The following is a 26,881-nucleotide window of genomic DNA, read 5'->3' as shown; positions in this document are numbered from 1 at the left end:
TTGAGCCAGTATTATAATATTTTTAGTGTGACTTTTGAACCACTAAGCACGTCAACTTAGTCATCCAATCTTGATATATGCAACTTAGGAGACTTAGTAAGATAGGCTCAATTTTATCCAAAAGAATTCTAGAAACAGCCATGCATGCTTTTATTTCCTCTAGGTTAGATGATTGCAATTTATTACAGTTTGTTTATTATACAACCAGACTTGCTAAAAAAGAAAATGCATCACTGTAATTTTAGCATCTCTTCATTGGTTACCTATTACTTTTAGAATTGATTTGTTGAGTTTTTGGCCGGCTCTCTACTAGCCAACCCATAATCATTGGTGATCAGGCTCTTTCTGTCAGGGCATCCACTCTTTGGAGCAAACTCCCTGAGGGGAATAAGACTTGCAAGCTCCTTTTCATCTTTTAAAACCCTCTTAAGACATGGTTTTGTAAGCAGACCTTTTCTGTGCCTCCATTTTGGGTTATTTCAATGTTGTCCTTTATAATTGTTTTATCGTCTCTTCCTAGCCTTATTTTTTATTTTAGATTTGCTTTTAATTTACCTGTTTTAAATTTCATTTTCTTTATTCCCTGCTTTTAATCACCCTGTGCTGGCAGTGTACGCCTACCTGATATTATTTCACATTTATCGTTTAAAAAATTTCATCGCTGCTTGTTTCCTGGCTTGTCTTTGAAACACTTTATATCTTTGTCTTGAAAGGTGCTACAGTATATAAATAACGTTTAATATCTATAGCATAGGTCAGTTTTCATCAGCCCTACAGCAGGTACTCACTTAATTTGACATATAAGACATGTACTGCATGCTAGTTTACTTTGTTGTTCTTTTGATTTTCATTATATCACTGCATATACCCATATGGAAAAGAAATAGAAAAAACTTATAAAAGACTTGCATAAGATGTAGCCTACTTCATATAGTGAATCATATAAGGCTTATATGATTTACTCATGAAAGTGGCCACTTTCTCATTACTTTCATATATTGTTTTAGTAAGTATCCAAAACATACAAGTTTCATTTATATAATTTTTCAAGGCATCTTATATCTGTTTTCACTCTTGTATGCTTTTCATACAAGTTTCGCACAAGACAGATACAAACTTTATAAGATTTATACATATATATATCTTTTCCATATGGGTAGTAAGATGGGAAAAACAGCTTTTAATAACTGCCAGACAGATGAATAATAAAATAAACATATTCTTCTGCTTGGTATACTACATATTTGTTGTATAAGACAAAGTAATCAGTTACAAGCACTATTAGTGTTACTTTTCTGTAGCACTAAAATTGTTGATCAAAATTGATTTACAATGTACACATAACATAAACGTAGCATCGCTGTTCACTTTGGGTCACATGCTCTTTATATATAATTTGTGAGAGAAAACAAATTCACAGATGCATGGGAATGTGCACATAGTAGCACAGTTCATTTTGACATCAAAAACTAAACATAATATATATAATTTGTAAGGAAGAAGCGCTATAAAAAGAACTCCCAACAGCTCTAAAGATGATGATAGTGATAGTTTCTTCCAGATTGATTAGCATGCCTAGGAGGAGTTGGGGAACAGACCCATATACATATCATTATAGTAAAAATACATCTGACAGTTTATGCATTGCGTTAAAATATTTTCACATCTTAATCTAGCTACATAATGCTTAGTTGTAGGATAGCAATTTATAGAGCAATGTTCAATATGCATCTACTCCCATTGCACAGACCAGTGAAATATAGTTATTTTACATGCTGACAAAGTCCAAGAACTGAACTTTGTTCAATTTAATCCTACCCTCCCACTAACACAACTACCGTCCTCCTGCCGGTCCACTTCTGGACACATGCCGTGATTCTGATTGACTTCTGATGGACATTATTCTTTTTATGATGGTAACAATAACTTCAATGCTATCCTAATGATAGTGATCATAATGCTGGGAACTCACTCTCCCAATAGTGTGTTGATAGCCGTGCAACAACCTCAGCAGGGAGTGAGTGAGCAGACTTCAAAGGTGCGATTTGCCTCCCAGTGGAGTCTAGGGCACTGCGGCCCACGTGGGCGGCTGTCATTTTCTTGGTGAACTTCTCTGTTTTGGTCCTGCAGTTCAATTGCTGTTCTCTGGCCAGGTGCTTGAGGAGAAAAATTGTGTAAAGGTCTTGTGTGATTTCTTAAAAATTGATTTATATATATATTTTTTCCCTATATAACAACACCATAGTCTTTTCAGCACCACCATTAGGGTTCTCGTGGCCATGTGCTTAACTGACACTTTGGATTGGAAAAAGAAGAAAAATGAAACACAACTCATCTTGACATTGATATTGATCAATTTGCCAGTAGACGCTGCTACTGTGCTCAGCTGTAAATTGAACCCTAACACTCATCCACTCACCCCTCTCTCCTTGGAATGCTTCCTGCAATGCCCCAATAATTTTTATGCAAAAGATGGCCTTTTCTGCCACGAGAAGAATACAATGAATAGATTGATTAGTCAATACCATAATGGGGATAGGGTAATGAGCCTGTCAGTCATAGAGTCAGAGCAAGAGAATATGCCTAGACAGCAGAATTACTTTGTTAGTAGTGTAGACATGGGCAGGGTGGTAAAAATTGGATTTTAGGCTGATTTACAGACCACTGAAACAGAAAGTGTTCTGGGACAAAAAACTTCTAAGGAATAGAGCAGAGTCACATGTTGTGCTTGAGAGTGTATAAATGTCTAGTTGAGTATTTATTCCTGATATCCATCCAAAAATAATACTCTGCACATCAAAGCCTGACGCTTTTGTATTTGTTTCTAGTGAAATTAAGACATTGTTAATCCTCTCATGAAAACAAAGGCTTCCCACTGACAAGATTGAGCAGTTGCATCATTATTTAATGGCAATAAACTGACAAGTAAAAGACATAATCACTTAATTTGAATGCTACTTAGATTTTCTGTTCTATTATTTCTGGGGTGTGAACTAAACCAGTGGGCTGTGATATTAAATTTGTGGTGAAGAAATCGAATAAACTATACATTTAAAGTGAATGAAATATTTTGAAAATAAACAAGGAAAAAAAAGCAGAACTTACAGTCAATTTATACATGAATGCTCCATTTGTTTACAATATTCAAGCCTTTCTTTCTCTTTTCTGCCTCCACTTTTTCCAGTCGTTCTGCTTAATTCTTCGCTTCATTTCAGCTTTTAGTTTCAATTCTGACACAACGCTCTTTTGTAGGCGGGTATGACGATTTTTAAGCCCACCAACTTCTTTGCCATTAAATTCATAATCATAATACATTCTTTTATTAATTGTTTTTAAACATGTGTATGACTGATATAAATGCTGTCTGCAGTGCACAGTCATTTACAGTGAGAAGATGTGTACTATAAACCTAAAAGAAGAGGAACCATCTTCCCACTATCCCATTTGTTTTGCTTTTGGGCACGGAGAGCAAATTCTCTTGTATCTGAAGCTGAGGCAATTTGTTTTATTTGACTTCTTGCCCCATAAAGTGTCAACGTTGGTTCCCTTAACCCAGGGGAGGTTTGCTGCAGAAAACAAATGGGTGTTGTAACAGCCCTTACCAGCAGAGTTCAGTTTTGGGGTGTGATCTATGTATTTATCTAGGAACATTTGCTCTGTTTATCTATAACTGGGAGGATAACAAGCAGGTTTCTTCCTGTGTGCCTCCGTGCTTGATCTTACACACTTTGATTGATCTCATGTCCCTAGAGGACTATGGGGAATCGGTAGCCACTTGAAATATTCATCAGGCTGCAAAAAAAGTTAAAAAATTCAGAACAGATAAAGATGGTGGTGTTAGTATGTTCTAGTACTGGTGTGTATGTTTGTACACTGCTGAGAGGATTGTGTGTGTATGTAACTATGAAGAAGTGAATGTTCAGCCAACTATTGATTTTGGAAAAGGCTCTCACTGAGATGAGGAGGAGGTGTGTCTTGTGAAGTGGCTATTATGTGAAATCAGTTGCTGTTGGCTGATTTTTGCATGCTCTATATTCATTGCTTCCAGCTCTCCAAAACAGCTTAGGCTGCATCTCCTTAGGATGCAAACAATTGCATCCAGATTCACTGGTTTAACGAACACTCAGCTGCTTCAACGTGCTTGAAAGTGCATCCACGGCCGTAATCGCTCCATTTCTGGGAAGAACTGAGTTGTCTTGTTTTGCTCTTAACACCCTGAGATTGAAGCTGAAAGCCAAAATCCAGTAAACAGTGTCAAAAAAATAAATAAAAAGCATCATTGTGAAACAGATACTTCACCATGGGAGGGATATTGATACGTGTGACTTAAACCCTGCTAAGCACTATAAAATGTATATCATTTTCCCATCTACAATATTTCAGACAAATTTTGAATATGACATGAATGACAAGTGCAGAATGGTATGACTTTTAGGAATTGAATAATAATGTGAGAAACTCAATTAAGTAATCATATTTAATGAATTACTTTCCCCCCCCAACTGACTTCCTCAACACTGACATTTGAACACCCACAGATAAGGATTCAAACAGCCTGTGTCCTGGATGTTGACATTTGACATGACGTTTCCTCTAATTCCTGAGCAGCTACATAATAATTACTGCAGTTATACAACCTGTCCTCGGGCTTGGAGGCTTGACCTTTCTGCAAATAACATGTTCATTTCCCTTAATGTGAAAACAGGGAATGTCATTTCCTATTGTGCGCTCCAAACGCAACAACTAAGATGTCATCTCGCATCAACTGCATGCGTCAGCTGTGAACTTATGATATTGTGGGGGCATATATGTACTGGGAGTTTTTATATGTGCATAACAAACAAACACATGGGGTCCATAACAACTTATTTTTTAAATTCAGTTTTTTTTATTTTTTTTATTTATGTACTTTCTTGCAACTTTTTCACCAGGAACCACAAGGGATATAAACAGAAATCCCTTTGAGGAGGTCTTCACACACACTTTCAAAACCACAGCCACATATAAACACTGGAAGGAAACATGCATATTTAGTTGTTTATAGCTGAGTAACCACACAGCAGGCATGTGGTTAAGATGTATGACAACCTAGTTAAAGCATTCAAGCTGAAAAATGAGCTACACTGAGAAGAAAAATAAGTGTATGTTATGGCCCAGCATTAGGTTGGTAAGAAAACATTTTTCTTTTATCTTTATTAGACAAGGGATTTTTGTTTGTTTCTTTGTTTCTTTTTGTTTTGGGGAATATTTTAATCAGTTGAATTAACTATGATCAATAATCGATTGCAACTTGCTGACTTTTGCAAATTTATTTTTGGCACTGTTGACTATGTTTTTATATTTTTCCTGGCTGAAGGAGCCTCAGTACACAGAGGAGAGGAAGCTGTGTACACTACAGTGCGTGCCTTGTTTTTTACTTTGTACATATTTACTTCTCGATTTGAGGTTTAAAATTGGCTGTTGTCACAACATATTGCTTCGATTTACCAAGTGATAAAGAAGAAAGTAAAATAAACATGTTATTGCCTCTGAAGTCCTTGCGAAATGTGTACTCCTCTGAATATATTAAAGGATTAGAGATTGTATGTAACATGATTATAAACAAAGCAGCTGAAGTGTGATCAAAGTGAGGGAGAGTAAACACACACACGCAAAGCAAACACACTCATACTTACAGATACATACACAGGAGACAAAAAAGTGAGGGATAAACAGAAATTATGAGACGGATTAAGAGATTACTCCAAAGAAAGATTTTTTTTTCTTCCATAAACGAAAACAACATTAGCAACAGACTTTGCAAATGAAGAAATATTAAATATGGAAAAACATGTTTGCACGTTTGAGGTTTTGCCCGTGATTTCACGCCGTGAGACCTCTTCTTAATAAATATCCATGGGATAGTTACAGATTTGTTTTCCCTTTTTTTTATGTTTAGAAAATATATTTGGGGCGCTGTCTAAAGCATGAATAAAAACAAAATGTAACACAAGGATTTACAGTTTTTATCAGGTAATTTAACTGAAATGCTGAATAGAAAATTCAATATTACTGTAACAGCATGCATAAACACAGTCACGCATATGCACATGGCCACTTTATTAGGTACACATTGGTTAAACCCCTTTTTGCCTTCGGAAATGCTCTAATCGGTGGTGGCATACCTTCAGCTATGAGTTTCTGTTCAAGAAGCCAGTTTGAAATGATCTGGGCTTTTGAGCATGGCACATTATGTAATGTGATCATAAAGGGATGGACCTAGTCAGCCACAATTCTCAGGTAGGCTGTAGCATGCCAAGAAAATACACCCCATACTGTTACACTACTAGTAGCAGCCTGAGCATTTGCTAAAATGTAGAATGGATCCATGCTTTCGTTGTAGATTGATGTCAAGTTTGATCAACTGTGTCTGCAAAAAGAAAACATGACACTGAGAAGATTTTGACATTCTGCTCCTTTGCTGCAAATGCTGATGGAATATATATAAAAGGCAGTCTTACATTGTTTTACTGAAGTGAGCAAGGCATTTTCTCAAGAATGCATCATCTGGATGGCAGCAATTATATTTCATATGCTGAACACAAACTTGAATATGTCATTTAGCGCAAATGCTGAATGTATGCTGATAAAAACCTGGCAGTTAATTTCCTCTTAATCACAGAGAATGTATTCTTTCTTTTCTTTGCAAACTCAAGTTTTAACAACATCTGTGTTTAATGACAGGGTTTTTCAGTAGTGTTACTTAGCTCATGAAGTGATATAGTAATTATTTGTATTAGTTATATGGGCCTTTTTTTGATAAAGGTTTCATTTATTCTCTGATGTACTACATACATACACTCTAAGAAATGACACACTGATGTTGGTAGCATTGTGTAAATGTTTTATGTTAAAACTAATGCCACCAATTGATTTTTAACTTTAAACACAAGTATGTTGTTTTGAATTTAATTAACAACATAAGATTTCAATACAACAAAATGCAGTAAATTAAATCCAACGTAAAAAGTTCATTTAAAATGAAGAGCACTTTATTTTAAAGAGGATTGTCCTAATAGGCTCGCCATACTTCTGAGTTTGCACATGTGCAGTGTGGAAGTTTGATCATCCGCCATTTTCAACTGAGACTTGCATATGCTTAGTATCCTGGATAGAATCCATCGCCATCTGAGGATTATTTGGTAAGTACAACAATTTAAGGATGACAAATTTGATTAATGTATACTAACTGATAAACATCTGACACTTTCGGGAATACTTTTGCATTTTTTTTTTAAACAAATGATGCCTGGTAAATTTTTTAACACTCTAGCTTGTATACCTCTCTCACATGTTAGAAGTATGAAGACATTTAACAAATATTGTTGAACCTGCTTCGGTGGATTTTTTCCAAAATCTTTTGCGATTCCTGTTAAGGTGAGACTTACCTACTAAGACCTACAGTGTTAAAATTACTCCCAACATCTACCGCACCTGCTCCCTGACATCAGTAATGACCACCGGGAGCGCCAGCGATCCTGTAGTTTGAAGAATGAAATGAATGTATAGTGTATTTTAGAAATGTGCCTCAATTAAGTTGCTACATTGTTTGAATTCGACTCCATGTTGATTTCTGGTTTAGTGTCAAACGCAGGGATTTAAGCGATTAACAGTTTGATTTGTAAAGTATAAGACATGCGTTCATCTGTTGTCATTGAAGTGCAGAATAATGTGTAATACTGTTATATATAATGCATTTAACGCCTTGTATCAGTTTCCATTGGCTATCATCGCTACCGAAGACAGGAAATCATCAAAGACATGCCATTCATTGCAGAGGTCAAAAACAGATGGCCTGCCCTGTTTTCAGAGACTGAGGTAATTCTTACTAACTTTGTTATTGCAAGTCATTTTCATAAGAACTTGTATTTGAAGAAGAACAAAGTACTGTAAATTGTTAATTTTAAAAGATACAAAATGTTTGACTGAAAGTGGTAACATTCTTGCATGTGGCCTCTAATAAAATTAATAGAAAATACTCTCTAGTTGTAATTTTTAATATGTTTCAGGTTGTTGCAGAGTTCGCCCGCATCACAATGCTCCCTTTGTTGTCGACTTTCATGGCCAAGCTGGACCACTACGCTGACCACCTTCTTAGAGTGTTCAAAAAGAAGGGGGAACAGCTAAACGCAATATCAACTTAATCATGGCAGCCATGGATGGGGTATGTATTTTAGTTGACCTTGATTGAGCTCTGAAATTATTTGAATGCTTCTTCAACTTCTGTGTCTGTCATTAATCAGATTTTTTTTTTTCAACTGAATATGTGTATATTTGAATATTTTGTAGATACATGTGAATCAGTGACATGCAGTCAAGTGAGGCACCTTAATGAGAAGTAAAATACTAACAAAAGAGAAATTCAATTTGTACACTAGATTTTAAATTTGCTTTCTGTGTGATTTCAATATTTTTATGGTCAAAATTGCTGTCATTACGGATTTTCTGTTCAAATACAAGGTAAAACGCTGAGAGGAGGCAATGATGATGCTGTCTCTTACCGCGGACACACACATGCGCAATCCCACTGCTGTTTCTCTAAATCGCCAACGTACATGTTTGATTACGCATGTAAGACTTGATGCAGACTACCTCATTTATTTGACGAATGTGTGTTACATGTTTAATGTTATTGGTCATAAATGTGCTGCAAAAATTCATGGAGTGAGGCTGATGGAGGGCAGTGCTGAACCCTAAAGGCAACATGTATAAGAGGTACACGTATATGGATTCACAGTGTAATCACATTACACTGAGAGCGCCATTGACACAGTGGATAAAGCAGCGCACTTAGGGAACATCAGTAAATTTCACAAAGGACAAATTGACACCAAATCAGTCCTAAGCAATGAGACGCACCAATTTTATTTCAATGCATCTCCTATTTATAAATTAATAAATTGATGTAAAATGAATGATTTTTCTATAATTGTTTCCAGGTCATTTGACCAATTTATTTACTACACACAAAAAATGAGACACACCAAACCTAAATAAATTTTAATGCATCTTCTGTAGGGCTGGGCACTTATTGCATCGCTTATCAATATTGTGATAACACACGTCCTATGTGATTAAAATGATAGACTGCTTTCAAACCTCTAAAAAAATATATGATGATTTAGTTGAGACTATTACTTCCATTAATGTCAAACTTATCATCAATTCAACAAGATAAATAACTGCTGGTTTGTCTAAATAGCACATTTGCTAAGTTTAATTTGCAGTATTTGTATTTGTGAGGCTGCATTGATAGATTTATAGGCAAAAATACTATTATGATCTTTTATTGTAACTCTTATTGTTAAGAAGCTTGGAAAGAAAAGCGTCTGGACTTCTTTAAGTTGCTTGAAGACATTTCATGTCTCATCCGAGAAGCTTCTTCACTGAAGAAGCTTCACTTTTCTTTCTAAGCGCCTTAGACTACGATGACCTACAAATACTATTGTATTTGTTTTAAATGTTATATACCTATGTGGTATGTGACTTTTGTTGCCATGATGCCAGGTCTCTCTTGGAAATGAGATTTTTAATCTCAATGAGATTTTTTACCTGGATAAATAAAGGATTAATAAATAAAAAAACCTGGATGACTGAGAACCTTCACAGACTTATTGTTATCGCAAAAAATACCACAAAATGTCATGATAGGATTTTAAGTCCATATTGTCCCGTTCTAATCTTCTATTTAATTTTAATATTTTTAGGGTCACAATTATTAAATATATTGTTGCACAATCTAGAATTGATTAAAGCAAAAATGAAAGCTTTCACATAATGTCAAAATTGAAAAGCTTCGATTTTTGAGTTCATATATTTGTTTATCTGACTCAGAGGAGTCAGTGCCTTACCAATCATGAACCTCACTGCACGTCACTGATGTGAGTTATGAAACATTGCTTAATCATTTATCTGGATTATGTGTTAATATTTTTGACTTTGTTTTATAAAGAGGTTGAAAGGAACCAAAATAGGAAACTTCTCTCATATTGAGTTCTTATCTCCACCAGAATCCCAGCGTTGATGTTCGACGGGAATGCATTCTGAAAGCTGTCTGTGTCTACTTAAATAAAAAGCCAGATGACCTGTTCAAGGAATTCTTGGTAAGTTAAAAAAGGAAAACGATCAGTTATTTTCCTTTTTTTAATTTGGGATTGGAAATGGAAGGTGGACTTACTTGTCCATATGTATATGTATGCAATTAACTTGTCTTTTTCTTTTATTTTTATTTTAAGGATGTGGATCTTGGAGCAAGCAGAGAAACGGAGCAGCTGACTTTGGGAGTCTATGTTGTCAGACATGAAGGAGCAAACTCTGCAGATACACCTGAGGACATTGGTGTCATCATAGAAGGATGCACTGTGCTGCAAGCTCTTAGTGATGTGGCAAAGGGTTGTGGCCTCCTGCTTGGACTAATCTACAGTCTAAATCTGAGCTACCCAAAGCACCTGAAATACACATTTGAATTTCTTCAGAAGGTGCTGATGGAGTTGGATGGGAACAACCTATCCATGAAGGTGCAGGTTCTGAAAAACAAACTGCTTGAGTGAAACAGCCTGCAGTGAACTATAGAGAACACTGAACTTTAAGGTTCTCGAACCCTTCTCCTTGCACTTCATAAACTGTTCAGTTTGAATTGCCACAAGAACTTCTGCAAGGCTTTTCACTTTTCTGCGTACTTTGTTCTTGAACCTTTACCAACATCCAACTACACTGAAAAAGACTGCTCCTAACTTTGGACTTCAGTTTAAGTTTTGAAGCAAAGGTTATTTTTCTAAATATGGACAAAAATGACACTAAAGTAATTTCTACCTGCTGTTTGCAGGGCTGTATTGTGGGCTTTTCATTGTAGCCCAATCAAGTTTAAATTAAGTCATGTTAATGTTAAAAATGTTGGAATCACAACAATTTCCAGTTTTAATCATTTCAGTTTAACGTGACATTCTGTATCTTGTCTTCCTGCACTTAAAATGCACATATGTAAATGTACATATGTATGCATATATGTAAAGATTGTTTAGGAAAAAAGATCTAGAAGCATTTGAACAGCTCAAAGTATGCTTCAACAAGTTTTACACAAAGTGTTATTAAAGTTAGGTTAACTGAATAAACTTGTGTTCGATTTTTTTTTAATTTACAAACTTAAATAGAGTAAGTTGCAATTCTGTTAAAGTGATTTAATCCTATAGTTTCAGTAGAGCGTGTTTTGGGTGAGTAGATTTATCAGATTTACTTAAAATTTGTTGTTCAAATTAAATGTATCATACATTTTATATTTCACTAACCCAGTTGTGTGGAACCGGTTGACATAACTGGGTGGAGTAAATACAACATTTTATTTCTTAGAGTGTACAAAGGTAAGCTCTAAAACATTGTGTTGCAATAATAGCCCGAAGTATATATGAAGCTAATGGAGAAGCTTCATATGTGTCTTTTTTTCGCCTGAATTCTGAGCTGCTGATGATGGATGAGATCATTTTTATCCACTAGTTCATGCCTGTGTACTGGTCAGTGGTATCTCAGCAGGATCTTTAGGATACTTATTTCTGTGAGACATTGAGCAGTGACACTTAACATCCTCACTTCCTCACTTCAGTTTTATGTTTTTCTTGTTTTGTTAGTTTTCAGGTGGCTCAGATACACTCTGGACAGGCCTCATTAGTACTGGAAGGTATATAGAGGTTTTAGAGCAATCTATGCTCCCATTCAGATTTGTCTTTTTCAGGGAACACCTTGCATATTTCTGCAAGATAACAGTAAACTGCATACTGTATCTGTTACAACACCATGGCTTTGTAGTGGAAGAGTCTTAATATCTAACTGACCTACCTGCAGTCTAGACCTTTCAATAACTGAAAACATTTGGAGAACCATGAAATAAAAATGATAAAAATGACAAAGAAGACCCAGGACTATAGAGCAGCTAGAATCCTATATCAGACAAGAAAGGAGAAACATTCCTCTTCCTAAAGTCCACCAGCTGGTCTCCCAAGTTCCGAGATAACTCACTCGCAAATGGAGAAAAATGTAAGGAAGACAGGAAAGCAGAGAAAGAAAAGAGTTTATGAGCATGAACAGCCTGTTTAATGTCACAGCAAAGCATCTCAATCTGATTTCATGGTAAACAGACTGGTTCTTTTCTTCTCTACCTGTGCACTCAAACCAGTATATATACAGCATGCTTCATTCACACCCAATCATACACAAACTTTTTTCTATGCTTGCTGTAAGTGCTTTCGATCTACAGCTACACACATTCACACATTTACTCCAGTTATCTGGGTTTGATATAAAAATTTGTTTGATGATCTGAAACATTTAATCTGAAATTAGACATGATAGTGCATGTAAGATCTGCTTGTATCGTGTTGAATTATTTGGCAAAATCCACTGAAAGCAATGAAATTTAGAGTACAAGCAACAAAAGACAGCTGATCACAGCCTGTAACCAAAATCTACTTGTAAAACAAACAGGAATGAATGAAACTTATTTCTGAGCGATTCTTTTCCCCACACTTCACTATTACAGATCATCCTGGGTTTCGTAAACATGCCGAATCCAACTTTAACCCCTGATTTTATTCATTTTCCTGTTTAGATGTGGAGACAAAACCGGGAGACACATAGATCAATGCAGTGCCTGTCATTATTACTGTAGTGAGGAAAGAACTGTGGATGTCAGTCTACAATACTATAATCACCCATGTCCACAAACTGTGATAGTGACTGAAAGACTAAGATACAATACAATAGAAATGGGCTCTCTCTAAAGGGTGTCTGCGGTCACTCATAGATACACGGTCTGGAGTTTATTCAATTGAGATAGCCTTATTGTGAAGCCACTGCCTCATCTCCATTGAAAACAAACTATTATGGTGGTTTGGGCAACTTAGGTGTCTTCGTTGCCTCCTAGATGAGTTTTTTTTATTTCCAACATCAGAATATCCATAATAAAGACCACGACATGCTGAAAAGATTTTGTCTCCTGGTTAGCTTAAAAAAACCCTCCATAATACCTCCAAAATAAGATGAATATTGAACTTCTACCCTGATATCCCAGACGGATAAGTGCTAGATATAGATGGATTGTAACATACTAATACTTACATTACAGTACATTTAACCTGAACTTGAAGTTTAAAGTTATTCATTTCCACACTGGCTTGTCAGACATAATTTTTTTACATATCCACTTTGTTCTGTTAAATTTTGTGTTTGAGTTGCAGTCAACCCCAACAGACAAACCTAAGTGAAATCTTTCTTTTTAGTTTTATTTTATTCATCTATTTTACTCCCCCCCTTGCAGTCTATTGGATGTTAATCCCAACAGCTTATTCTACAATCTCAACATGCTGGTTCTACATCAGGGATAAAATGTAAGATGGTAATCCCATATAATTCTGGAGTCCCAGAAACTATTTGAAACCATATTCCATGAACATGAATAACAGGATGTGAAAACATGGACTCGTTATATTTCACACTGTTTCTAACTACTGTTAAACTGCATAAATTTATTTATACACATTTTTTTATTTATATAAAGTGTCCAATAAGATAATGCCCTGACTGTTTGACAGCAGGTTGCGATCATCTTTTGGGGATTTACATCCGAAGGCAATACAATAGTGTAGTGCTTAACACTGTCGGCTCACGTCGAAGGTTCTGCGTTTGAACCTGCAGTTTAGCTGGGGCCTTATTGTTAGTAGTTTGCCTGTCTTCCGTGTGCCTTACTTTATAGATCCCTTCACTACCAAAGTCTCTAGTTAAAGAGTTTTTGCTAGCTATAGTTTTCGAGTCTAGTGTTTTTCATGCTAGCTCTTCAAAAAACATACAGAGCACTGTATATTCATAACTTTCCCAGCAAAAGTTATTTCCTGTTACTTTAATGTTTATTTATCTCTGTGGGAATCACTTTAAAGTTTTTGGAACAGAATTATTTATAGTTTGATTACTTTTAGAACATATCGCTGATGATCATTAAATTACACCCCAGTTTCATCATAAACTTAAACCACAGAAAGAAAAATGTACAGCATTGTGTTAGTTTGACCACATAAAACAACTTCTTATTCCAGTATTTGCTGGGTTATCCACACTGGGATCATCAGAGTTAAAGGACAATCAGCCAAACTCACCAAACTATTTAATTTCTCTTGAGTTTTGCTAAAAGTTTGAGCACTTTAATGTATCCATATACATCCCATATGGGTGTTTAAGGAAGGTACAGTATCTCTTACAGTTTCATTATTTTCCGAATCTACTTTGCTGTATTTTCTTTAATGAATTAGACCTTACTAACAACTCTCACCTCTTGATACTCTCAGCTGCTTTGATATTGCATTTCCTGTTAGACCACATTCTACACATTCACTGACATTTTATCCCAGGAGATGAGTTTCGTTTAAAGAAACAAACTCACGCATGCTGTTTTGAGTATGGAAAGCTTCATTTGTGGTGCTCTCTCAAAGCTCTCTCATCCAGTTCTCTCTTTTCTCTTGTTGTGTTTTGCTTTCTCGAGTAAGTCATTTTGTATCTCAGGTACCCTGAGCCTCATTCCCAAGGTGTATATTTCAGTTCTTACATACTTACAGTATTTGATCTGCTCTCTCAGGTTGTTCTTTTCATATATCCTTTCTACTTTCTCTCCTCCATTCCAGACGGAAGCTATCTTAGTATTGTTTGAAAGTTTAGCTTAAGCAGCCAGTCTTTAGCTTCAGCCAATTTAAAATTGTCAACATCTTTTAATCTTGCTATTCATCTCTTTGTGTTCAAACTCTCTGTGCAAGGCACCTTTGATATTAGTGGGTTGTTTTGTAAAGAGTTCTTCCATATTCCTCAGATATCTGTGCATCTGAGCTATGAGGTAGTCTTCTATCTTCTCCTCTCTTTTTATAGTATAGAGCACAGTAACAATGCAGTAATCTGTACTCTACTAGATACTCCTGTTAAGGGAGATGTATTTCTATTAATATATTTAAATGTTCAGTATCTTGTGCAGGTCAAAAATGCAATGAATTCTGTTAGACAGGAAGGTAGGAATGCCATAAAAATAACCAAACACATAAGTGTGCATTCCTGAAATGCATGGTTTGAAATGGTTGGAGTCTGTATTTTAAACACCGTAACGGATTCGTCTTGGAACTGAGGACGCCATCATCTACCTGCTCAATCGTGTCTACACCCATCTGGACCAGCCGGCGAGCACTGTGAGGGTCATGTTTTTTGACTTTTCTAGTGCTTTCAATACCATCAGGCCGACCCTCCTGGGTGATAAGTTAGCAGCGATGCAGGTGGATGCTTCTCTGGTGTCCTGGATTGTTGATTACCTGACAGGAAGACCACAATATGTACGTCTCCCACAGTGTGTGTCTGACAAGGTGATCAGCAACACAGGGGCACCACAGGGGACTGTCCTCTCCCCCTTCCTCTTCACCCTCTACACCACAGACTTCAGCCACTGCACAGAGACCTGCCATCTTCAGAAGTTTTCTGATGACTCTGTGGTGGTTGGATGCATCAGCAGGGATGATGAGACAGAGTACCGGGCTGTGGTCGACTCCTTTGTCACGTGGTGTGAGCAGAATCATCTGCAGCTCAACGTGGCAAAGACCAAGGAACTGATCGTGGACTTCAGGAAGACCAGGAAACACTTGACCCCTGTTTCAATCCAGGGGGTCAGTGTTGACATTGTGGAGGACTATAAATACCTTGGAGTACACATTGACAATAAACTGGACTGGGCTAAAAACACCACAGCACTTTACAGGAAGGGCCAGAGTCGTCTCTATTTTTTGAGGTGACTGAGGTCCTTCAACATCTGCCAGAAAATGCTCAGGATTTTCTATGAGTCTGTTGTGGCCAGTGCGATCCTCTATGCTGTTGTATGCTGGGGGAGCAGGCTGAGGGTCGCAGATGCCAACAGACTTAATAAACTAATCCGTAAGGCCAGTAATGTTGTGGGGATGGAGCTGGACTCCCTCAAGGTGGTGTCGGAGAGGCGGATGCTGTCCAAGATAAAGACAATGTTGGATAACACCTCCCACCCACTCCATGACATGCTGGTCAGTCACAGGAGCACGTTCAGTGAGAGACTGAGATTACCGAAAAGCACCACTGAACGACACAGGAAATCTTTCCTGCCTGTGGCCATCTCTCTGTACAACGCATCCACTTAACACACTGGTTACTGCTACAACTACACGTTTCTTTTCCAGCTATTTATTTATGAGTGACTTATGTATGTATATATATGTATATATTGTACTATTCTTAGTTAGCGTATTGTCTGTCTTGTCTTAATGTTGGTTTATAATGGAGCACTGTAACAAAAAATAATTTCCCCCAGGGATTAATAAAGTATTCTGATTCTTATTCTGATTCTGATGATTCCACAGGACAGCGCTTTTCATGGAGTAGTGTGACAATTTGTAAGGACTCAGTGCCAAGTGAACCTAAGGTCACAAGGCATTAATTAAATTGCTTTGAACTCTAAACACTCCTGAGCCATGAAACATCTTTTCATAAAAAGAGCAAAGAAACTTGTCATACTAGTTCTCTAAGATAGTCAACCACTTGGTGTTATGGCAGCCCATCCACTTGCTTACTTTTGTGTCTGCATTGGCTAGAAGCAGCTCTCAAAGGCAGCACTGGTCTGTTGTTGCATGTAGAGGGTCCTAGTATAGCCTGCTTGGTGCTAAGGACAGAGTCAGAGCAGCGTGCTGACAGACACCAGTGCTCTTCTACCATGCAAGGCCCATGTGCACTGACAGCTGTCAGCTACCTTGGCCATCATCTGTCTTTCACTGAGATGCACACATGCACCTCTGTATATGCATGAGCACACACACTAACATAATATTTCCTTTGCACACATGTGTGCACACATGTGTAAGTAGAAACACACACAGAGCCTGAGAGGAGAAAGCTGGCCCAGAGTCTTAGTCCAGTCTACCTCTCTCTCAGTTTCTCTTTATCCCTCCCTCTCTCTTTCTACCAGCCAAAGCTAAGGATACTGAGCGCCAGCCACCCGTGAGATGAACGATTTAGTAATTGTGCAGCTGGCAGCCCAGGCACGGGGGCTTTTGCAGTAGTAGTGGACACTGTGGCATGTATGGACAAAAAGACTACTCCTGTGGGGAGAAAAGAGAGAAAGAGAGGCAGAAAGGCAAAGACAGATAGAAGCAGAAAGATGGAAATTTTAATGGAACACGGTTAGTTCTTGAAAAAGAAATTTAGGGAAAACTAATGGCTGTGAGGACAGTGAGAAAGACAAGAGAGTGGGTGCAGGCTCATCTTGGTATGTGGGTGGAAGCTTTTTAGTTTTGAAGAGTAGCAACAGTATTGGCATGGGAGAAAGGGAGCAAGGGAGGAGGGGCAGTGATTTGAATAGGAAAGGGAGGGAGCGAGGGATGGGGGTGGAAAAGCAGCAATTAGTGTAATTAGAAGACCAGCTTTAGCAAGGCACTGACAATATGTCACCTCTCATTATAAGCCATAAGCAAACACAGCAGCCTAATTCAAAGCAGCACCCATTCTCTAGACAGTTCCCTGTGTCAATGCAGATTTTGTTCTCCCCAGTCACGCTCGACTGCATATCATTGACTTGCCAATACAACATGGGGTTTTGGATCCAGAATATAGAGTCCAGTCTGGGAGAGAGAGACCCAAACAATAGCAAGGTCCAACTAGCATGCTGCTGGAGTATCGTATGTTTGGCAGCCAAACAGACAGGACTCGAATCCTTGTTAGGCTACAGTGAGATTGATTAATTCAGATGGATGAAATGTGTTAGATGTTTGTGCAGAGGTGGTTTGAATAGCGGATTATGTGTTGATTTGGATTTAATGTTTGGGCAATTATGACATGAGAGCCATTGTGCTTTAAAGCTGTGGACACATTTCACTGAACAATTTTATCGACTTGTGTAAAAACAGTGTAGGATTGCACTTTGGACAGGATGTTATTTCATGTTAGAACAAGTACACATATGGCTACATGATAAGTTTGTATTTGGACTTAATCAAAAAAATCAATATGCCAGCTAAGCTAAGCTAAGCAAAAAATGCACAGTGCAATGCATTTTATTATATCATACATGCTCATCATTTCTTCCCATTTCTGATAATTTAACAACTTCCAGTGCCCGTGTTTCTGTCGTCCAAAGGCAACTGCTATTTGTTCTAGTTTGTCTCATAGCAAACAGCCCATTAAAACTTTACCATTGTAACATAAACAATTTACAGAAACAGACATGTTTTCTGTTGTGCCTCTGCTTCTTTTTTTCACCCCTCTGTGACATGACACAGGGCTGCTGAGCCAAGTGACTGTGACAAATTGGGATTGGAAATGACAAAATAGGCTATTTAATAAGCATGGCAGAGGGGATTGGACTCTGGTGTTGGGTTCACTCGAATAAGCAGACTGTCTGAACTCCTCCTGGGCCTGGCTTTGATGGCAGCTTTCATCCATCTGATGGGGAGATTCTGGCAATGGAAGTTGGAGCCCTCTATGCCTGCTATCTACAGAGTCTGTGTGTATTAAACTGTGCATGCTTGTGTGTGTGCATGTATGTGTGTGCATAGGAATGGTTTTGTGTAAATGCAAAACCAGCGCACACATCAATCTGATGCACAGATATACTGCGGCGAGTGAGGGGGCCCAAAGGGAATAAATGTGGCCATGTGTTAACCTCAGGCTATTAACTTCCAAATATAAACTCCTTCCGTCAGATTGTAATCACTTGTGCTGTTTTTGTCACCATGGCCCCTGAAATGAGAAGCTGTTATTAGAGAGAGATGCAGCGATATTCTCTAATGATACTAGGTTCAACTGACTTGTCAGATTTTGTTAGTGTGTGGGTGAAGACAGAAATATTTGCCTGCATATATGTTTAAAAAATAACTGATGACTAATAAAACACAATGTCCACGTGTTCAATAAACAGTGATCATTTAGAAAACTATTATGGGAACATGCATTTAAGGCAATGCAGAACGGACAGAAACAGGAAGACATCAAGAAAAGGTATAACGTCTAAACAAAGTGTGAGTTGAAGCCAAAAGAAAAGACAACAAAACAAGTTACAAAGAGAAAAAAGTGTTAGCAGGCAGCAATGTCAGTGTGTTACAGAAACAGAGACAAAAAGGCAAAGTAAAGAAAAGACGGCTTTGATATATTAAAAAAGCAGTTAAGGAAAAGTGAGGAAGGGAACAAATGATAGGATGGGTTAGAAAGTTTATTGTGGTGTACAAGCTGGAATACATTAACAAAATAAAATACCAAGGTTTGCATATTATTTCTATGCACATTTGTGTGAAAAGTGTCCTTGCTTTGTGCTTATGCATATGTGTCTGGGCGAGTGAGTGTCTATGTCTTTGCCTGCATTTAGGTTTTGTTATACAAGCTTCCCAGAAGGAAAAAAAGGGGAAAAAAGAGGCCAGCATGGGAGGAAAACACTGCATTTTTGACCAGTTACATCACACACCAATGCCTGTAAAAACATGAATCATAAATTAATGCATGACATTTTTCACTTATGTGCAAGTTCAGTTGTAGGGAGAACTTTGTTTCACTTCTTCAGATTTCTGCATTCTTCAAAATGTAGTTCAAGGCTATCATTATAGACTTGACTTGACTGAATTCTTGGACAATTCCTGGTCTGCTGTTAGTGACTGTTTTGTTTGCATAAGGTGCAGCTGTAAAGTTTACCACCACCACCACTTCAAGGTTTATCACAATCTTAAACTTAATTAGCCCAAAACCCCCCACAAAAAACTGAGGCAAGACTCACAATAGTGTTAAACTATTATAACAGAAATCTGGTCAGTGGGTACAGTGCAAAAACCTTGAACCACCCTTCATTTCTTTATATCTTGCTTGCAAGGAGCCAGACTGCCTTGTAAATGTTTAAGGGCTTTCACATTTTCTCTTTCATCATTGAGTATTTTGTCACTCATTTTCAGTCCAGGAATGATTTATTATTATTATTACTTTTTATTTCTATTTCTATTATTCAATAGTCAATAGTTTTTGACTAGCAACGTCTCAATGAGTTCAGGTTGTGTTGTACAATAAAGTCAATAAAAATATTGGATTTCAAACCCTGTAGAATTATACAAACTCTACTTTTGCCTTAGTATTTTTATGTATGTTTCAATACATCTCTAAACCTACCTAACCCATCCCTACAAATAAGGGATGGCTCAAGATTTTTGCACTGTACAGCAGATGATAAGGGATAGGGGGAGAAAAGAAATATTAATGGGGGAACATGTAGAGAAATATAATTGAACCCAATGCAAAGCTGACAATTTTGGAATTACAGAGACTTTTAAATCAGGTGTTACAATAAAAAAAAATATGAGATAATCACCAACATTTGTGCGATATAGCTTTTTTGAGATATTTGTTTAAAGGTATGGTCATTTAAAGAGAAAATGTGAAAAGGTTCTCTGGGATCCTAAACATGAAAAACCTGCACAATATCAGGGACAGCGCTCTGATAAGATACAGTATAATATACATGAGTCTATTTTCCTGCTGTATTTTAACAGATATGGAGGGCAACAACATGTATTTGTATAACACTTTTTTTTTTAAAGCAAAAGCAGTTCAGAGTACTTTAAATATACAAAGAAAGACATTAAGGCCTCCAAACACTGACTGTTTCTTTATAAATCTGTGTCAGTAACACGGGAGATCTTAATGATGTCGGTAGGGCTTCTACTCATCTATCCTGTCAGTACATTAGGGTGTCTGATGAGAGGTTGTCAGCTACCTGCTTTGCTAGCTTTTGTTGTAGCTATGGAGTCTGTGTTTGCAGTAATTGTCACTGCCTTAAAATGATCAAGCTCGATCTGCTTCATACTGAAGGCACTGACAAATGGTACAAATCTCTGCAGTGAATGATTCATCTTTTCCAACCCAAGTTAAAAGGAAAAAAGAAGCTGCCAGTATTTTTCGTTCAGTGGTTCACAGCACTCATATATGCACTCCACACAACTCTCTGAAGTGGCGTCTAATCTGATTGGTCAGGGGAGGCATGATAGAGAGAAGAGAGGGCTAATGGCAGAATAGAGAGGCAAAGATAACAAGCTTATCACAGTGTGAAAAAAAAAAAAACTGGGCAAAACTTGTTTTGAAGACAATGTCAAACAAAACACTGACCAGTTTGCTGGCTTGTCAGTGTCATTTTCTCACACACATTTCAACAGGTGAGCTTTATCAGTTGTCATTAATTAATTAATACATGGGTAATTTAGATCTCTTTGACTTTAGGATTTTTGGCTTTCTTAAATGTTTCGTTCCATTCAGATTTTATTAAGGACACCAGTCACTGGCAGAACAACAACAAATGTAATACAAAATAAAAAATAAAAATTAAGGAGAAGTGTAACTGTTTCCATAACACTATGTGGTTACTTGGAAATGCTGTGTTTAACCTTACCCAGTCATGGTCACCATATAACCTATTACACCTAAATACAATAAACAGCCGATTAGATGTGTTAAGCAGCTGTGACCTTCAAGACATCCAGTGTAATGTGATAAAATGAGTAATAAACCTGTATGTAAACAAAGAAAATGTCCATACATCTATAAAAGATGACAATAAACAAGAATAGGATAGCAATTAAAACACAATGACCATAGAAACATGGGCACCGTCAGATGGAATCTACTCTGATTAAGTATATATTGTGGGCCAATTACGTCCTCAGTAGTCATTTAATATATATTAGTTTCCGGCAAACTACTAAGTGGCGGTTTACGCCACAACATAATTGCCGGGTAAATCTCCTACATAATTATAAAGAACAAAATACATTATGTTATGTAACACTATGACAGTGACATCATTGCTCACAACAAGAAGGCTTGATAAGCACTCTAATAATAGTAACAACAGCCTAAGTAATATTAATGCTTATTTTCCTTTGAAAAGGGCAATAGGCCACTGATTTAAGACGGCATGGCCATGCTGTGTCCCAGAACAAATGCATATCAACACACACGCAGATATAGATGTATTGTGCCCTTTCATGTCTGTGAATGGCCACATCTGTATGTGAGAGAGTGTCAGAGACAGAGAGGCCTGTCTGCTGGTCATTGGCCCCATGCCTATCAGTTTGCAGTGATCAGTCTTGCCTGGCTGTCGTCTGCTCGCTGCCAGCTGTCAAAGGGCTTGCTCTGGGCATGCCCACTGATGAAAGGCTGCAGCCATGCTCTAGAATCAATCCAGCACTCTAATAGGTCACGAATGGCTGCACAGTGCTTGCCAATAGCTTTGGACTAGAGAATGAGTAGAGGAGGGAGCGGAAAGAGATAGGGCAAAGAGAAATGAACAGGGAAGGATCGGTACTTCAAACATATATATTTTTTTAATCATTAATCATTATTTTTTTATTTTTTTCAACAAGGTTTACTGCCCACTGTTACAAAACAAAGGGGTGATAATTGACATGCCACTAATTTGCCTCTGCTAGCTAAGGCTTGTGACTCCTTTGTAGTGATGGCCAAGTTTTAGTGAAATCAGAACACACTAACATAAATCTCTCTCTCTCTCTCTCTCTGTTTTTCTCCACAGCTCATTACAGTTACCCACTTTTAGACCCAAGTATAAGTAAATGTGTACACACTTAATGGAATTCCCTAAGTGCACAAGCAGAACAGAAGGAGACGGATTTTCATGGAGGAGTGTACATTTTATTTTTTGGATGCCAAGCAGTTGGTGCTCAGCAAATGTTTCAGTTTGCAAAGCGACTTCTGGGCCATTGGTGCACACAGAAAATATTTGATACAAATGCTCTCTAATTAATCAAATTCAAACCGCCTGTCCTACTGTTAAATCATCTACTGTAAGGGAACAGGGAAAGCAGATAGGCAGAAAGAAATTAATTCTATCTTCCCAATGATGTTTGCCTTTGAGGCAAAGAGGAATAAACAGTGTGTTTTTATTACTTTGAAGTTATCACTCCACAGCTGTAAAATATCTAATTGGAAACTTGAAAAGAAATATATTTGATAAATTTAAGTCAAGTGAAAGACTTAAGAAGAGTTCTGCCTCCCTTTCGCTCTCTCTCTCGCTCTAAATATACACACACACACACACACACACACACACACACACACACACACACACACACACACACACACAGTAATAAAAGGCATACATTTCCTTTCATCACAAAATATATTTATGATAAACATTTGAACTTATTATAGGTGAATCCTAGACGATGCTCTGAATCCTACAGCAGTAATGGCAAAGACATAATTTCTTAAAGAAGTTGTTAATTTAATAATGTAATGTTTCTCCTTTTAAGTACCTTTTGACAAAAGCCATATTTAGGTTTAATTCTTAGCAGTTTTATTATTTTATCAGTGATTTAGATCATTTCATTACAGATGGTAATTTTAAAATACTCATTAAAATAGATTAATAAACAAAGGTAAAAACACATAACAGCTAACACATCCAAAAATGTAATTATTACAGAAGAACAGCATTAGCTGCGCTTAAATAAAGACTATAAAGTATTTATAGTTTTCATGTGACACCCACCTGCGGTCCAATGCTCTTCAGCCATCCTTTGCTGTACTATCGGATGTAGTAACCAGCATTTATTGACAGCTGCCAGAAAGGTAGAGAATATGGCACCAACATGTGAACACCTGTCCTAACCCTGCCTTACAGGCCAAATATCACCAATCCCTGTGTGGCGGGGCGTGGTCGGTGGCACAGCTGCAGCGAGGTGGACACACCTGAGCGGCATCAGCAATCACGCCGCACCTGCATTAAAGAGTCCGTACTGGGTCCTGTCAGTGTTATTGTTGTCAGCGTGTGTGGCTGCAGGGTGCAAAGCTGCAGCTGTTTGTGTGTAGCAGCAACCGTGATAATAAAAGTATGCTGGAAAGCATGAGTACATGGTCGGTTTGCCTGCCAGGTTAGTGACCGAAGACTATGGATAGAGTGCTCACTGTGAAACAGACTGAACAGCTGATTTTACCATTGACATCACAGGTGGCGATAAAAATGTAATAAACACATTTGAATAATTTTTATAACAGAATAATTATTCTGCTCCACGTCAGTTTGCAGCTCTTCACAATTTCACCTCTCCTGCTCAGGCCTGAAAATGATGAGGCTGTTCTGCTCTTTATTCTGCTCGCTCTTTATTTGCTCAGATTAGTTCTCCACACTCTGGATACTTCATTCAGCTACAGCTCCCCCACTGCTTTGCACAGCCAGCAACCCGTCTGGTTTTCCAGACACACTACCCACTCTGACCTGCTCTGCTCAGGCTGAAAATCCCATCCTGAGCCTGGCAGTAATTATTCATCTTTTATCTGGTTACACTTCCTTATATATTTATTCATCTATTATTTTGTTACCTGTTGAAGATCAGGCTCTGGCTGCTGGGTTGGGGTCAGCAAACTCTCAACTTTCTTTCTTGGCTAGCTGTGCATTAACATGTTGTCTGTGCGGATGAATGCAGAGAGCCGAAGTTCTGTTAGCAGCATAATGCAGTTGTTTCTGTCTTGGACGCAGCTTCACTTTATGTACTCTTGTCCTTTTGTGCAATAAAAATAAAAGTAATTTCCATATCGCCAATTCTGAACAGCTGTGCTTCACTCCACCCTTTTCCTCCTCCCACACAGGAAATGACATCGATATTGATATTTTTTGCTTTCTATCTGGAATGCAGACAAATGAAAAATGAAGAATCATTGTAACACAAGAAACAACTGTAATGTAATGTTACATTACTGAAAAATATACTCTTATTGTAGTAATCCATTACATTGTAAAACAACAAAAAACTGTCTTTAGGCTGTCTTTTCAGGGTCTTAGTTTTAAGTCTGTCTCTTAAAACTGTCTCCTCTGAGACGTGAATTGAACAAATGAATGAATAAAAGTAATTATTTAGACATAATTTGCAAAAATAATGAACAATAGTCAGTGTCAAGTATGTGCTTCTTGAGTAACACATATCTTCTTGGATTTGGTATTTGGTTATTTTTAGTGTTCAGATAGAAAATAGGACTACGTTAAAAGCCCTAGAGACACTACATTTGCTGCTGGTGTGTCGCTACAGGTGCCACTGTGAAAATTAAATAAGAGCCCAGCTAGTGCACAACAATTTATACTTCTTGCCAGAAGTTCAATCCTCGGGTAAGATAAACAGCGAGGTAAACTGCAAAATAAACAGTACACTTAACTTAGGTCTATACTCATCATAGTGCCTTTTTCTTCATCAGTACAGTGTGTTTTTAGATGATGCTAAACTGCATTTAACAGCAAGTTTATTGGTTGAGTAAAGATTCACTTTTGCCTCGCCAGACCTTGGACCTGAGGTCATGGTGGATAAGCAGGACATTGTTTTTATACATGAATTTGCTAACCTCAGGGTTTTTTGCATATCTTGCGGAAAAAAACAAAAAACAAAACACCAGACAGACAGGTAACATGGTCCAGTAGTATGAAGGCATGAAGTTGGAACTTGCTCTTTATCAGAACTGTGGGTGTGGCCTGGCTACAGTGGAGAAAAAAAGCTCTGTCATCCCCTGTGCCAGGCAGCAGGGAATGGTCATTATCTTCAGGAACAAGTGGTGGATTTTAGAGAGGGATACATGGCAGACCCAGAAAAGCTTGATCACATTCTGTATCACTGCTGTCTGAGCAAAGCTCCATCTGAAAAGAATGCTGGAAAATAGGCCTATCGCTGCCAACAACCACACTCCCACTGTTAGTGGATGCAGGCAGCCGTGTGTGTAGTGCCAAGGCACACTGTGCACCGTTGGTGTTGTTCTAACATACTAAAAGGTCCAGGGTTGTGTATTTGTGATGAGAAACAAAGTTGTCCCTGACTGCTAAATTATCTCACCGGAGTTCAGTGTTATGCATAGTGCTGAAAGACTTGTATTCTGCGCATATTTAATAAAATTTATTTTCAGCTGTCATTTTGACGTCTAACAGTTCTGAAAACCAGACAAAAATGATTGTGCTGAATTCTACTTCATAACGATTTACACACTTGATCTGAAATTGTAATTCCAGTACACCCCCTTTCCTTTACAGCAGTGTACCGCCACTTCTGCCTAACAGTTCTAACCAAAGTCACCACTTGACAGAGACTGGTGGGTTTTGTTTAGATTGATGTACTGAAAACACTTGATGAGCAAAAAAAAAAAAACTGAGATGAGTTCAGTTGCTTAGAAATGATTTGGTGGTAAGATACCAGACTAGTTATAACAATTGCAATACATGATGTTTCCAGTCGGTGTGTATTTGTGTTGAATAATTCTAATCTCAATGTTGATAGTAATAACCCTGTTTATGATTTTTGCCATTCAAATGGCCCTAGCATTCATTTCCTGCCTCTGTGAGCTGTTGGTAAGCTTATCATTGACATTGCCAATCAGTTTATGAATAAGATGGTAATAGGATCCATTGCTGGATAAACAACAGCACAAAATTTAGTATCCCCCCCAAAAAAAAACAGTCAGAGTAACAAACATGAACATGTTTTTAAAAGACATGGGTGGTCTGCTAAATCATGTGCGATTATATGATGGAACAGAAGGGTCCTTTAATTTTTCAGATCCAATACATCCAGCTACCTTAGGCTAATGTGTAGCCCTGTTCTGGTTCTTAATAAAGTTGAGGAAAAAATTCTAGCTAGATTTGCTCCACATTGAGTGAATGCATGTAGAGCATCTTCTGGGCAGCAATTGATATGTGGTTTGTTCACTGATGAACAGGGTTTCTCATTCCTTCCAAACATAGAAAGAATCACTGGCTGGCTGATGGCTTCCAAACGTGCCTGCCCTTTCCTAA

At 37.6% G+C, this 26,881-nt stretch overlaps 2 protein-coding genes across 3 annotated transcripts in view; both read left to right on the top strand.

Annotated features, from left to right (window-relative positions):
- The window catches only part of cdh22 (cadherin 22), a 178,045-nt gene that overhangs the window by 66,611 nt on the left and 84,553 nt on the right, over window positions 1-26,881 (top strand). The window lies entirely within an intron of this gene.
- Window positions 929-14,171, top strand: LOC146387654 (uncharacterized). Its single transcript, XM_084929422.1, has 5 exons — window positions 929-7,181; window positions 7,754-7,857; window positions 8,049-8,203; window positions 10,050-10,142; window positions 10,275-14,171. The coding sequence occupies exons 3-5, from the start codon at window positions 8,186-8,188 to the stop codon at window positions 10,587-10,589; spliced, it is 426 nt and encodes a 141-aa protein (XP_084785548.1). The 5' UTR covers window positions 929-7,181; window positions 7,754-7,857; window positions 8,049-8,185; the 3' UTR covers window positions 10,590-14,171.

Source organism: Perissodus microlepis, chromosome 5 (assembly GCF_051167445.1).
Source record: "Perissodus microlepis isolate ML-2025 ecotype Zambia chromosome 5, ASM5116744v1, whole genome shotgun sequence".
Taxonomy (NCBI): domain Eukaryota; kingdom Metazoa; phylum Chordata; class Actinopteri; order Cichliformes; family Cichlidae; genus Perissodus; species Perissodus microlepis.
Note: the sequence above shows the minus strand (reverse complement) of the source record. Positions and strands in the feature narration are given on the sequence as shown.

Bases quoted from the DNA above. Each gene is read 5' to 3' on its own strand.
- LOC146387654 (XM_084929422.1), top strand. The intron at 10,143-10,274 runs GTAAGTTAAAAA...TTTTATTTTAAG, and splicing joins ACCTGTTCAAGGAATTCTTG to GATGTGGATCTTGGAGCAAG.